This window comes from Falco peregrinus, chromosome 7 (genome assembly GCF_023634155.1).
Source record: "Falco peregrinus isolate bFalPer1 chromosome 7, bFalPer1.pri, whole genome shotgun sequence".
NCBI lineage: Eukaryota > Metazoa > Chordata > Aves > Falconiformes > Falconidae > Falco > Falco peregrinus.
In genome coordinates, this window is record NC_073727.1 from 26,420,241 (window position 1) to 26,435,352 (window position 15,112).

General features: G+C 37.4%; 1 protein-coding gene across 1 annotated transcript in view; it reads left to right on the plus strand.

The window, feature by feature from the left end:
- Window positions 1–15,112, plus strand: part of CDC40 (cell division cycle 40) — a 40,477-nt gene that overhangs the window by 12,335 nt on the left and 13,030 nt on the right. Inside the window, exons 3-7 of the mRNA XM_013304539.3 lie at window positions 182–311; window positions 9,447–9,530; window positions 11,508–11,647; window positions 12,291–12,387; window positions 14,047–14,186. Of these exons, the coding sequence (XP_013159993.3) occupies window positions 182–311; window positions 9,447–9,530; window positions 11,508–11,647; window positions 12,291–12,387; window positions 14,047–14,186 (591 nt within the window). The remainder of the gene's footprint in view (window positions 1–181; window positions 312–9,446; window positions 9,531–11,507; window positions 11,648–12,290; window positions 12,388–14,046; window positions 14,187–15,112) is intronic.

The following is a 15,112-nucleotide window of genomic DNA, read 5'->3' on the forward strand; positions in this document are numbered from 1 at the left end:
ATTACTGTGTAAAATAGCAGACCAAGAAGTGTATTCAGTAGTCATAAAGAACTATAAAGTTAAGTGATTTTGCGTTACAATATTTGAAAGACAAATCTTTATTTTCCTGTGCTTTTTCCCGAAAAAATACATGCACACGAAATTAGTAATTCTTCTATACTTTCTTTTGACGTTGGTGTAGTTTGGACCCGAAAACCCATTTAGGACTCAACAAATGGCTGCACCTAGAAATATGCTTTCTGGATATGCAGAACCAGCTCACATCAATGATTTCATGTTTGAACAACAAAGAAGAACATTTGCAACCTATGGTAAGTCCTTAACAGTGGAATTCACTTCCACCTTCATTATACCCAGGTTGGACAAAAGAAATTGTTCTCTATAGAACAGTTAAGAGGACTACAAGTTCTCTAAATTGCTTTTTAACAGACTTATTAAAATGGGGAAAGGTCTTTGAATGAGAATCCATATGATTGGAGATCATAGTATTTATTTGGGAAATCTCATTTTGTAATTCCCTTTGAAAGTGTAATCAAGCGTATGACCTCCTACCAAACCCCTCTTAATTAATCCTTCCATTAGTTGCATCAGTGTAGTAAACACAAATCAAAATTTCACACTTGAAATATGACAAATAACTGTAGATCTGTTATGCAAATAGATTCTTTCATGTGATTCTAACTAAAGGTAGCTCTCAAAACCAAAAGGAAGCCTTACTGAGTTGTCAGGTTCTTTGGAGTGGTTGCCTCTAGATACAAGCTGAATGAACAGGAATCAAAGAAAGTGGAAATATATTACTAGAATATTCTTAGCAAAGACAGACCCAAACAACTCTATATTGGTAGTCATTATAGTAGCTGCTTTCTTCTTTTGAAGAACCTTTACACTTAAAATAGTTGCATCTGAATAATGAAACATTTGAGTTTTGGAGAGGCTTGCGTTTCAAAGACTTGTTATGGATTGTAAGAAAAATGGATTATCTTTTTTTAATAGGGAAAATGTGGAAAGACTATGGATTCTAAGCATTCTTTTGGATGTTTGAAAGAACAAAACTGCCATGTATTTACACATAACAGTGGTTAATTTTTCTTCTGTGTTTTGTTGTAAGCTTTAATTTCTGTTTTAAACTTGACTACAAGTGCTTGTCTTGCAAATATGAATCTTTGTTTTCAGATGAAGTATCTTTTATATTCTTCATATTCAGTCTATTAGGCAACTTCTGATCTTCCTGTGTAAACTTAGTGTCACAACGCTCAACTTTGCGTAACAGACTTGCATCTGTCTGTATTCATATTTACATCCAAAATACTACTCCCTGCAAACTGTCATACCTCAAAATCACCTCCCTACACATGACTCCCCTTAAATCCATTAGGGCTTTATGCATGCATGAGTTCACTTACTGCATTCTGTGATGGATGAGGTTGGGACTTTATGGCTAACATCTGTGGGAGCCATGTATTACAGTGAAACCTGGAAGAAAAAAATACCTAAAATCAGAGACTACAATGTCCTCAGGATCTCTTCGTATTTGGGTTTTATTAGAGGTTTTCTTGTAAATGGTAAAGACTTAAATGTATTTAAGACAGGTTTTTTTTCTTTTACACAGTTTTAGCGAATAGGTACTTTTCACAGAGTTGTTAGGATGTGGAATATAAACAAAATGCCAATATTAAGAAATGGATGTCTGGTTTCATAGTATAACTTCAGCTTACTTCACTGAAATTTTGATGTTAGAACTTGACAGACAATGCAGATAGGAGCCAGTTCAGGATCTGAATGGACTGACTAGGTTTTGTTCTGTGAAATTACATGTTATGTGGGTTGTGTATTTTTGTGTGGGTGTGTAAAACAGATATTGGAAAAAAGGGTTTGTAGGCATATAGCGTTTGGGGTTTTTTGTTTGTGAAGTGTAGTTTGGGGGAAGGTAGAACTACTAAGTCTACTCAAAGTTTCTGCTGTTGCTTTATATCATCAGTGTACAGCAACTGCCTTGAAAGCTGTATTACAAGTGAGTATAAAAATATGTTTCAAAGACTGATAACATTGGCAACTGTACAACTGTCATATTCAGCTTTCTAGAAATGTTCAATAGATAGTAATCTGTGTATGGTGAAAATGGAGCTATGAAAAGGCTGAGATATAGACAATTTAAACTACGAGAACAAGCACTGAGAAGCTGAAGTTCAAGCTAGAAGATGCAGTAAATGAGCACGATGTCCTGGCTCACTAGAAGATCTATTAAAAATAGCACTCCTCTAAGTTATCAAAAAGTTGTCTATTAAAAAATTCAATATTCTCTTTCCTATCTGGAAGGAGGTAATAGATATTGTCTCTGAAAAGACCAAGTATGAAAACACAAGTATAATTGCTAGGCATAAATCTGTGTCATACATGTTTTTGATGACTAAGTCGTAGCATATTGGAAGAACGAAGGGTAAACCTCTTAATTAAAAGCTGCAGATCTTGAGACCTCTGGCCTCTGTTAGTCTGTTCAGCACCATTGTGCTAAGGCAGGAGGTCTCAAACAAATCTGCAGTGGCTAGCATGTAGATAAGCAGTGACGATAAATGGAGGATGAGTGTGGTACAGGACAGAGAGGGTGATAAATGAGATCATCTATCCAGAACAGCTCAACTGCTGCAGATCTTTAAAAAAAAAAAAGGGTGTGTGTGTGAAGCTTTATATATAATCTTCAAAGTTAATACATATTTAGTGAGAAACCTATATATTAATCACAAACAAAACCCTAGTATTTTTGGCACACTTTTCCTCATCTACTTCTCTTGCAGTAAATATTTACTGTCAAATTTCCTTGTGATGCTTGGATAGCTCAGAACATCCATACTGTCATTGACTGAGGCTCCTTCCAACCCTTTATCCCATTAGACAGGTGGGCAGCAATGGATACCTAGTTAGAAGTAGAAGAAAGAAGCAAGGGGAATAGTGATACTCTGAATGCTTTTTTTCACTATGCGGTCTTTCAACCAAGGGCAATGTCTCTATATTTGTTCATTTTCAGTGAATTTGTTGGTTTTGTTTGGTTTTGGTTTTTGACAAATTTGTCCAGCTGCTTCTTGAACCCATATAATTTTTCTGTGTATGTAGTAACCTATTGCAGGCTGTTCTACAGCTTAGCAGCAGCTTGTGTGAGGAAGTACCTCTGTTTTGAACTTGGGAAACTTAACAGCCTTCTCGTTTGGCTTGATACAGCCTAGTCTCTTTTGTTGGAAGACCCAACGAGCAGTCATTTTTTATTCACCGTTTCTATGTCATTCCTTTTTTATAGATCTTGTCCATAACTTCATTTCAGTCTGCTTTATTTCTACCTGAAAAGATCTGGTCAATCTTACTGTTCCTCTGCTGCAGCCTTTCCATGCCTATGGCTGTGCTTATTCTTCTTCCATGTCTCTGCTAGTTCCAGTGTGTCACTCCTGAGATGAACAGCAAAGCTGTGCAGTGTTTAACTTGTAATCTCACTGTGAATTTGTTCTGTGGCTTAATAATGTGAAAGGCTTTTTCCCTTCTGTTTCTAAGAATTCTTAACATTGGATTTTTCTCTATGACTTTGAGTAACTTTGGAAAAGCTACTTGCTCCCTTTTTTCAGGTTGTTTATCAATATGTTGAATAGCAGGGGCCTGAGCATGGATCCAGCAGCAACTTTCCTGTGCCATAGAAGCCAGCCATTTATTCTCACCAGTGGTCTAGTAACTTTTAATCAATTGTCCATATAAAGACCTGTGGGGTTTTTTAAGTGTCTTTGAGGTACCCTGTAATCAGTCTAACTCAGTTTCATATAGGTATCTAACATCAAGCAAGCTTTGCTCATTCACATGATTGTCACCTCAGAAATAGTCTGGAGGTTTTGTCATTTTCATTTACCTGTACACAAGGCTGTGTTGTCTGCTCTGCTGCAATATATAGTGCTCATCCGAGTGCCTACTCGTGTGGGGTTTTTTTATTCTGGTTTCTACCACTTGAAACTTCTAACTATACAATGTCTGGCTGATTGATCTGTAGTTCCCCACATCTCCTCTGAAGCATTTTTTGAGAGTTGGCATCATATTCAAAACATTCAATTTCTGTCATATTGAGGTGATACTAGTTGAGAAATTTTGCGCTGCGGTTCGGCTTTAGGTCTCTTGGATGACTGCCTTCTGGTCCTGGTGTTTTGTTACCACTTATTTGTCTCTTCAGTCTCCTGACATTTTACTTTGAGGTAGATGTTTTGTCGTGTTACCTTGGGTACAGGAGCTTACCCAAGGTCCTCCATAATGAACATGTGTTTAAAAAACCTCACTCATGCTCTCTTTTCATTCCTTGATCATCTGTTGGCCTACATGCTGTCTGGTATGCTTTCTGCCCCTGCAGTTTTTGACAAAGGAAAGTGTTAGTTTTTATGCCTTCTGCGATTTGCTTCACACTTTGGGGTGGGGAGGGTTGGGGCTGCCTTACTGTAGCATTTACTTTGTCTGCTAGGGTTTGGTTCTTTGTATTTTTCGCATTTGGATGCAACTTCAGCTCTTTGAAGAATAGTTCCTTATTTCTAATGGTTTCTCTTTACATACTGTTCAGCTGTGCTCACTTCCTTCTGGTCTCTTTAAAGTAGTCTTTTAATAGCTGGCAGGCATTAGTTCTTTGTCTCCTACATGGTGTCTTTGAAGTGGCCCTGCATTTGGAAAAGGCTTTACCCTTTGGTGCTCGCTTTCTGTTCCTTTTTAAAATCTTTACTTAATATAGCCCTCCTGATGTAAGATTGAGTTCGTTGTAGTAAATGTTTTTTACAGCTTGCTTTGCTTCCTCACCAATGCTGATTTATACTGCGCTATGGTCATTGTTAAAATGTGTATCCTTAGAAAAAACGTCTTTAAATCAAGTTTCCTGCACTGCTCAATCAACCAGACCTCAGCTTCTTTATCAGGAATATTTCTGTCATACCAGCATGTGGAAGTAGTCAGGTATCTGCTGCTGTCCTCATTCTTTATTATACAAACATTGTAGTTCAGGGATATAATAGCCAAATCTTTGACTGCTCTAGTCATTCTCTTTTTTGTTTGTTTGGTTGTTTTTTTGTTTTTTCTCCTAGAGACTGGATTCTTAAACTGTCATTTTGTTCCTGCTTCTTTTGACTTTCAGACTACCCAGAAGGAGTCAGGGGATATTCGGGTTCTGTATCCACAGACAACAGCTGGAAACCAGTGATATAGTCAGATCTCTTGAGTCAGAATTGCTTCACGAACATTCCTATTTTTATACTATTTTGCATGGCTTTAAAATCTACATAAAAATTATATTTGTAGTTTTTTCACAAGTGTAATAGTTGAGATTTTATTGATACCACCCTGAACCTTCTGTGCTGCAGATTTAAACTATTTCTCATTTTCTGTTCAGCAGCCCTATCAAGTCATGGGTCATTGTTGTCTCTAATGTTTTACATGTTGAAACTACCTTTGGTCTGTCAGTTTTTTGCCATCTGTCCTTCATCTCTCTTCAGATTGACAAGCATGTTTCTTCAGCCTTTTCTAGGCCTTTCCTTCACTCGCAACATCTTAGTATTGTTGTTGCCCTCAATTTTTATCTACATTTTTCTTTAAAAAACATTGCTTAAAACTCCTGTTCCATGTTTTATATAGTTTTTTCCTTTGCAATGACTCTCAGATTTCTTTTTTTTTTTTTTAATTGGTGTGAGGTAGACTTAAGTGTATCAACACCACTACCGTTGCAGCCTGTATTTTTTTTCCCCTGTACCTAATCAGTTATTTTCTTTTTTTCTTCCCTTTTTTTTTTTTTTTTTACTGAGTATGCCATTGCTGAAGTGAAGTAGTTCACTTGGTGTCAGCTGCAGGTTTTACATGCGATCCTTTGCTGATGGCATAATCTATAAAAATACTGAAAAAATCGATTCAGACAGGCCATTATATAATTTTTTTATAAGATCCCCTCCCAGTTTGATGGAAAGCCATTAATAATTACTCTGTGAGAATCTGACCTTTTTTTATTTGGTAACCAGTTTTGCATCTGCAGTTGTAGATAATCTACCCTATTTTGGATCCACTGATGTAAGGCAATCTTCTTATATAATTTCAGCTATTAAAGAGAAGGCTTTCTCTCTAGAAAAACAAATTTCTCTTCACAAGCCTTTGTGATGTAAATGGCCAAAAGCTTAATGAGCTTATATTTTTCCATGTTGTAGTCCTTGGAGCATGGCTAAAAAACCTAGGAAGTCCTAAAATACAAGCACTTGTTTATTCTTCTGTGTTGTACCCTCAGCAGAAGCAGTCTCTTTTCTTGAAAATTCCCTTCTGAGCATTGTTTAAAAAAAAAAGGGGGGGGGAATATACTCCTCTTAATTACATGGGCTTATATAACTTTTCAGTGTGAAGCAGAATTATGGATTATTTTTTACATGCTGCACACAAACTTTTCACGAGTATGGTGGGAAAATAATTTCATAGCCATTCAGCATCACCACTCATTCTGTAAGTGGACTGCTTCATTTGTGCAGCAGTTAGTATTTTAAAATCTCTCCTTCACAAGATATTAATGTCCTTTTTAATAAACAGTCTTCTGTCCATGAATCTCAAAGCTCTTTGAGTATTCAGGAACTTGGTTATAACAGGATTACTTCATCAGTAAGACTGGTATTTTAAGAGCTTAAAATGATTCTGACTTAGCAATAACAATCCTGATTTTTTTTCTCAGCTACTCCTGTTACATGCAACACCTACAGTCACTATTACAATTGTAGGCAGTTTATTCTCTGATTACTTTGATTCTATGGAGAGGCCGGTGTGGTCAGAACGGGTTAGCCTAGCTGTATTTTCCTGCCTATCTGAGCTACCTTGGGTCTCTGTATGCTGCAATGCACAGCACAGTGTAAACATAGTTTAATTGGCTCTCTTTCTGGAGTACACATCAAAGTGATTATTTAAACAGCCATTTTCAGGTGCACTGAAATTATGGATGTAGGTGGAATTGTACCTTTCCTTGCTAAAACGTGGCATTAAATACCTACCTTCTAAATAAAACTGAAGGAGACGCAGAAGTCAGGGCACATTATATGGCATACCAGCTGAGTCGGATAAAAGCAAGCTGTCTTTTGCAGCTGCGTTTAGGAGTCCCAGCCAGAAAGAAAAGATTCTCTTTCATATATCCACTAGAAAGTAGAAATTGTTCAGAGCTTTTCTATGAGAATGATGCTGGACCAAATTCAACCCAGCTATAAGAAGTCTCCACTTCCACGGGAAGCTGTGCTTGGCCCAGGGGCCCTATTCATTAGAATACTGTCCCTCTTTTACAAGCATCAAGCAAATAGAGTCCCAGAGACTGTGTCAATACAGTTGGAGGACAAGTAAACTACTGTATTGATTTTGACATAATTCCAAAGTAATATCTTTCTCTGTTAACAGAAACCTTATAGCTTGGAAGAGAACATTGAAATAGTGGCTTAGTAAAAGCAGGCAGTTGCTATTGAAAGTCTAATTGCAGTGCCTGCTCAGTTTGGTTATCTATGGAAGTAAATCCTAGTAATAGTCTAGAATAATTTTTTTGTTGTTTGGTTTAGGTATAGCAGGAAGGTGTATTTCATAAGAGGGCATTGGTACGCATTTCTCTCCCTGTATCACATTCATGAAGCGTCTGGGCATATGTTGTTCCACAACAGGGTCTTTACTAGGTTTGAAACTCCAGAGCTGGTCTGCAGCTGGATAGCTCCATTTGTATGTGAACACTTGCTGTGTTCTTGGAATGGCTTTTCTACTAATTTCAGTAATATTTTTCAGCATCTAAAAAGAAATGAACTCGACCTTCTTCTAGGACAGTAGTTTTCCTGAGAAGTGTTTGGGGAGATGATCTCCTCTGGCTATTGGGATGCTGTTGATGGGTTCTCAGCTTGTATGCACCCAAGTGTTTTTATGGGCCATTGGTTTCTGTGATGGACTGGGTAATCTCCCACTGTTCATGATTGTCTCTGTGAATCAGTACAGAATAATTAGATAGAAAATAATTTGATAGGAGATCAAAATAGAATAATTAAATTGTATGCTGTAGGATTTCTTTGATTTTGTGTGTGTGATTACTTTTACCAGTGGTTTAACATCTTCATTGCTTTTTTTACTATTTTTTTTCTTTTCCTTCCCAATATGGAGAAATTCTCATTGGGTCCTCAAGGGACATTTTGTCACTTGAATAATACTTAATAAAAATCGGTGGTATGTCCACCAGGGTGCAGTCTTTCCCAAAAAAAAAAGCCACGGTGGTCAGTAGCTGTTCAGCGCACCTGTTCCTTGGAAACTACATGAATTTGTCTATTTTATTCTCATAAGATCATGCCATCCACTTCAGGAGAAATGGAGGAAAAACTGTAAGATATGCATATTAAGATGAGAACCTCAGTATAAAAAAATTGTAAATACCCTGAATATCTGTGAAACGCTGGTACATTTTATAAATTATTTATAGGAGTAAATGCAGCAGTTTTGGGTTTCTTTTTTTTAACAAGATTCAATAGCTGTAATCAGGAGATGAAGATGTGAATACTTAATTCTTTTAAAAATTAAAGGCCATTGCTGCTGCTTCTGATACCATTCACGTTAGTTAAAGCAACTGCTTTCAAGTTGAAGGAACAAGCTGTCCCAACTCTGGCAGGAGGAGGATGAAATAATTTTTGCGGGGTGAGACAGAATATGCACAAAGCCCTAGAAAACTTCATTTGTTTTCATTTTGTCCCCTTCCTTCCAGCTGCTGCCATGCCCAGGGTTACCAGAGATGAGCTCTCTGACGCAGCGGAGGTAGTGGGCAGGGCAGGGGGCTGTGGGGCCAGAGGCTGCTGCTGAAGCTGGAGGGCTCACTGTGTGCAGCAGCAGCAGCAGACTGGTTTCAGTGTGACTTATTTTGCAAACCAAGGAACCGGTGCCCTGAACTAAAGCAGCATCTGTTTAAAATCACATGTCCCTGACACAAGATTTTTGAGCTAGTCTTTCCCTTATGCCATGTTACAAGAAGAAGAGGTTGCTATGGCGTGTCAAATTCAAATTGTCTGCATTACAGCAAACTGGTCCAGATTCAGTGTTGATCTTGCTTGGAGCAGGGGCCTTCTGCGGTCTCTTTCCACCAGAAAGATTCTGTGATTTTGTTTTCTGTGACTACCCTCCCTTTGTGTCTTTATGTTAACTGTTGCCTATTATAATTATTTGGTTCTCTGTCTTGTGCAAATATAAGTATTCTTGCAGCAATGCATACTCAAAGGCCTCGTGGTAATACTTCGTGACAATCTTAATATTCAGGCCAAGTGAAAAGTGGACAGGATTTCAAAGCATCAACCCTTCCTCATCCCTAGCTCCTTGAGAGCCCAATGGGAAAGAAATTTCAGGGGGGCAGCATAGTAAAAGTTACACAGAAGTTAAAAGCTTGAAATAACAGTATTTTATTTCTCGTCTTGTTCTAGGTTATGCATTAGATCCCTCTATAGATAACCCTGAAGTTGCTACCAAATATATTGGTTCTGTAGAAGAAGCTGAAAAAAATCAAGGTAATTAATTCAGGGTCTCATATAAATTACTTGCAACGGCTGACTGTTTTCATTTCTTCTTTACTAAGTAATGAAATAGCTTTGGCAAAAGAAGCAATTATGAGAGACTTACCCATGTCCAAAGACACAATAAAGAAAGATGTGTTGCAGTCGGAATGCGAAGAGGGAAGAGAGATAATGGAGTGGTTTGTCTTCTTGAAATAGCAAATATTTCAGGCTATTATGTCAAATTTCATATCAGGATTAGCAGTTGGAACCTAACAAATGCCATTGCACGAATAGAATTTATCTGTGTATTTGAAACAGCTTTTTGGTCCTCTTGAATTGTCTTAGACAAAATTGTCATACGTCTGCATTAGGATACCTGTATGTTGGGCTAATCGTCTTAACTGTGCTACTCAGTAGTAAACTGATCACTCGGTATGCAACCTCTAGCACTCCTGTTGGGAGCTGCGTGTTATCTCTGCTTAGCCAATTTAAGCTGTTTGGGTTATTTGGAAAAGAAAAAACATTGGAAGGTTGCCAAATGGTAAAGGCATAGGGTGCCATTGGGAGGACTGACTACCAGGGGCATGGGGTTTTTAATTAATACTCTGATACAAGGTATTTAACACTCAAAGTTACTCATTTGCATTGGAAGAATGTACCTGTGTAAACTTTATGGTTATGCTTGTCCTTTTCTTTTTCTGACATCTTATTTGCATATGTAAACAAGGTTCCATTATTTGTGTCCTCTTCCATGGAATATATCCAAGGTTATTTAACTCTTTCCATCCAAAGTAAGATGAGGAAAACACTTATTTTGGTATAGCAACTACAGACATTAGTCAGAAATAGCTAAGATTAAATAATTTCAAAAATTAAAACCCAACTTTTCATAATGGAATTTTAGTAATTTATTTTAAGAAAACTCTTGATTAATGTATAATTCCTTCATATGATCATTACTTCAATTTTCACATTGCCTGTTTCCCCTTGTTTGATACAAAGCTCTTTTTGGCTCCTTTGCACCAGATGAGTATTACTGATGCTGTAGGAGAACATTACTTGAAAATTGCACATAATCGTATATACAATTTTTTGAAAAACTTTAAGTCACTACAACTTTTAACTTTAAATTTTTTTCCTCCCATATTTATATTGTTTAATGGTTTTCACAAATGGAATTCTGAGGACACAGCATTTGTGAAAAGCTAGTATTTATATGAAAGAACAAGATAGTTGTTGGAGGTAGATGACCATGTCAATGGGGACAGATTTTTTATTAGGACCTGTAGCAATAGGACAAGGGGTAATGGTTTTAAGCTAAAAGAGGGTAGATTCAGAGTAGGCGTAAGGCAGAGAGTTTTAACAGTGAGCGTGGTGGAACACTGGGACAGGTTGCCCAGAGAGGTGGTAGATGCCCCATCCCTGGAAACATTCAAGGCCAGGTTGGACAGTGCTCTGAGCAACCTGATCTGGTTGAAGATGCCCCTGCTCATTGCAGGGGGGGGGGGACTAGACGACCTTTAAAGGTCCCTTCCAGCCCAAACTGTTCTATGGTTCTATGAATGTTTACTAAATTAAAATACACAGTTGTGGTTAGGGTTTGGGGGTTTTTTTTGAAACCGAGAGGGGTGAGGGGCATCAGAAGCCATTGTTAGGAGACTACTTTCAAACACACTGCACTATTTGAAGTATGAAAACTGATGTATTCTTACAGTCTGCAGACCTACTGTTAAAAATGCGTGGGTACATGCATGGTTAAATACTCTTAACAAACAGTTTTAAGTGTTTCCTTAGTTGCTGTACATGGTTAGCAGTGTTCATAGTTAGAAAAGTTAGCAATGCTTTGGTAGTTTTACTCAAATGCTTCTTCCATTTTGCTGTGTGTATTGAAAGGAGTGGTGGTGGTGTTTTTTTCTTATAACTGACTATGATGTGACCTATGATGTATTCTGTGTTAGCAGCTAGGCAGCGTGTTGTTTTCTTCTTCAGGTTTAACAGTGTTTGAAACAGGACAAAGGAAAATTGAAAAAAGGAAGAAATTCAAGGAGAATGATGCATCTAATATTGATGGGTTTCTGGGACCATGGGCAAAATATGTTGATGAAAAAGAAGTAGCCAAACCATCAGAAGTAAGTACTACCTTAACACAATCGATACACATTATTAGTACATTGCAGTGGTTTTAACAGAAATCCAGCTGCACTAGTATTTTGTCCAAGCAGATCTATGCTATGCTTTAGGGTGACCAACACATTTCAGGTGATATGTCTGAATAAGGTGTTCCAAATATTCTGCATTCAATTATTTGCAAGACTGTTTGGAAATAAAATTCATTTTATCTGTGTGTAGTGTGTAATTAAAAGATGTTTATAAACAGAAGCAGCTTGAAAAGAACCAAAAGTAAAACTTGTTTTAAAAAAAAACAGCAAACAAAAAAAAAAAACCCAAGAAAAAAACAGCCAAACAAAAAATCCAACAATAACACACCCAACCCCAGCCCTTCAACCAAGAAACATCCTTCTTGTTCAGTCAGTGATGCTTAGCTGTAGTCTATGAATAAAAAGATAATGTTTAATCCTTTTCAGTGCACATAGCTTTTCAAACTCTTCTGGTTTTGATAAAGGTGTTCTTTTTATTGAGGCTTAGAAATATTTCTAATCTCATTTAGCAAGTAAATGTGTTCTTAATAGTAAGTAAATGATAGTACAGTTCTGAATTTTGTTATGTGATTCTGAGTGCAGATTTTTAAAAGGTCATGGTTTATTTTTCCAGGAAGAACAGAAAGAGTTGGATGAAATAACAGCTAAGAGGCAAAAGAGAGGAAAACTGGAAGATGATAAACCTGGAGAGGAGAAGACTATATTACATGGTAATGGCATCTTCCTGCCTGTTCTCATTTTCTTGCTCACTGTGTTTTCTTGCCTGCTGTGTTAATTAGTAAGTATGGCAGACAGCCTCAGCAGTTTGGCTAAGGCACCTTGATGTTTCTGTATTGGAGATAATAGTGCTCACAGGCGTAAGCATAAAGGACAGGGAAAGAGATAAACTTGGACTGATTCCACTTCATACTGTGAAGAGCAGTGTGGAAATGTCATTTTTCAAGGTACTTTTTTTATATATTTATTTTTAATGTTAGTAGATGCACGTATCCCTTTCCTATTTTACAGAGCAAACGTTTTAAAGTTATGAGTTTGGCTTAGAGTTTCAGCTTCAGAATTACTGCAGTTTTATGTGTCAGTACTTTCATCAGCAGGGAGTGCTTTGAGTTATGGCTTACATGCAATTTAGAAAATCACTTGGACTTTATACTTCCTCAGTTCCTAATGTAGATGTTCTTTCTGTCATACTATGAATAATTGTGTATCAAATAATTACCCTATGGAAGCCTATAGCATATGGTGCCTTCAAAGAAAATGGTTTGGTACGTAAGTAAAATTCAGGGATTTTGGGGAACTGTTACTTCAGCTCTCCACCTGCAAAGTAGTCCTGCCTCATAGCTTGGCACAATAAACAGAGTCTCTGTTTACCACTTTCTAAGCCAGACTCACACGCACAAGCTGGAGCATCCGTTCTTACATGCATTAAAGAAGATGCTACAAGCTATGCATTGCTGACATTAGTACCTCATTCTGTTTGTTTGTAGTAGGTCATGACAATATTTATTGAATACTGATGAGCATGACAAACCTTACATTTTAGCCACTGAGCCTCTTAAGGAGTAATTATTTTGTATCTACCTTTTCATGGTCTTTATCTGAAGTTTCACAGTGAGCAACCTTACAAGATGAACTTCAATTTTCTCAAACACAAACATTCCAGAAGTATGCCATTTTGTAGACATGTGCAAACATTGATACTGTGCAGGAGGTCACTTGTACAACCAAAACTGCTGTAACAGTATCACAGAAACAGAGAAATTAATTGGTGCACAGCTTAATGTCATGGCTATCCAACACAAGTCTGTTCTGAAATACCCGCTTCTATGCAAAATGCATCTCTGCATGTCTGACTGTCCCAATAACTTCTTAAAACTAGTTGAAGAGCAGCTCTTGGCTACTGCTGACCAATATTGGTTCACACTGGCTAAATGGATCTTTTTTTTCTCTGATTTGTAATTCGGTTGATGTGACTGGTAGCACAGAGCTGGCTGGAATGTGAGTTGCAAGCATATGACAGGGTTAGCGTAGCACATTATAATCCATGTAGAGTTAGTGAAAGCAAACCCTTGTTGGCTGGAGGAACTGTCTTGCCGTTTGATGATGAGTAAGATGTGTAGGGGGAAGTTTATTATCAGATTCCAAGGAGACTTTGCTGAAATGACTTAGTTTGAGCTTAACTGGTGTCAAGTAAGATTCCACATCTGTATCCTATGAAGAGAGTTGTTTGGGGTTTTTTTCCTCCTGCTTGACAGCAGAGCAGCTGTGTTGAGAAAAACTTTAATTGTGCGTGGCTGTTGAGCCATTCAAAGATTATAACCTCTTACAATACAGGCTCTTGGATTCTCAGCATTCTGTGTTTGCCTTTTCAGTTAAGGAAATGTATGACTATCAAGGGAGATCTTATCTTCATGTCCCTCAAGATGTTGGAGTTAATCTCCGTTCTACAGTGCCACCTGATAAGTGCTACCTTCCAAAGAAACAAATCCACGTGTGGTCTGGACATACAAAGGTAGGAAGTCATGTTTGAGAATGTACATCATGAAAACCCACTTCACTTTGTGTTTGAAGCTAGTAACTTCTGTAAAACCGAAGTATCCATAGAAGGAAAGAGTATTTTCATCTTTACCACATTATGCATATAATTGGTTGCATTACATGCTTACGCAAGGTGTTCGCTCACTCAGATGTAGTTGTTTACCTGCATATACTTCTTCATTAACATAGTGACTTCCTGACCTCTCTTAAAGGGACGAATATTATTCAGTGACTTCTGTGCGATTTGGAGTTACTTCCTAAACTACCGCGTGAATTAGAGTAAGGCTAATTCTAGAGATCCCTAAAAATGCTTTTTTTTTTTTTTTTAATGGTAAAAGTACTTAAGGGCTATTTCATATCAAACTTACGAAAAGTTATGTTAGGTTTTGTGATTATGGTGAATCAGCATTACAGGTTTCCTAAATAGAGCTATTAACCTTTGAGAAGTGTGCCTTGCTATGAGTCTTCTTTGATGGTACTACTTAACATCTACAGTCTCTTCTTGTGCCAGACCCTGTAACTATGTACATACTTTTGGTATTAAAAAAGCATTTCGCTGATCAGGTTTGTAAAGCTTATACTCAATTTGCTGCTTCTTTTGTCTCTTAATTTTCAATATGGCTTGAGGGAATATGCTGTGCTGCAGTGAACGGCTTCTTAATGATATCTGAAAGATGGAAGAAAGGAGGACACAGAGAACACTTGGCTTTTACCCTTCTTCAGTTGTCACAGCTGTGAACTCTTCTTTAATGATTACTGCATCAAACAGCTTGTTGCTGCAACAGTCAGTTCTTTCCAGAATAACATTTCTTCCCCAAAGCTCTAGTCACTCCTCTGCCTATTATCCTATTAGAACAGACTGATGCATGAAACAGCTTTTTTCTTCAAACGAGATGAATA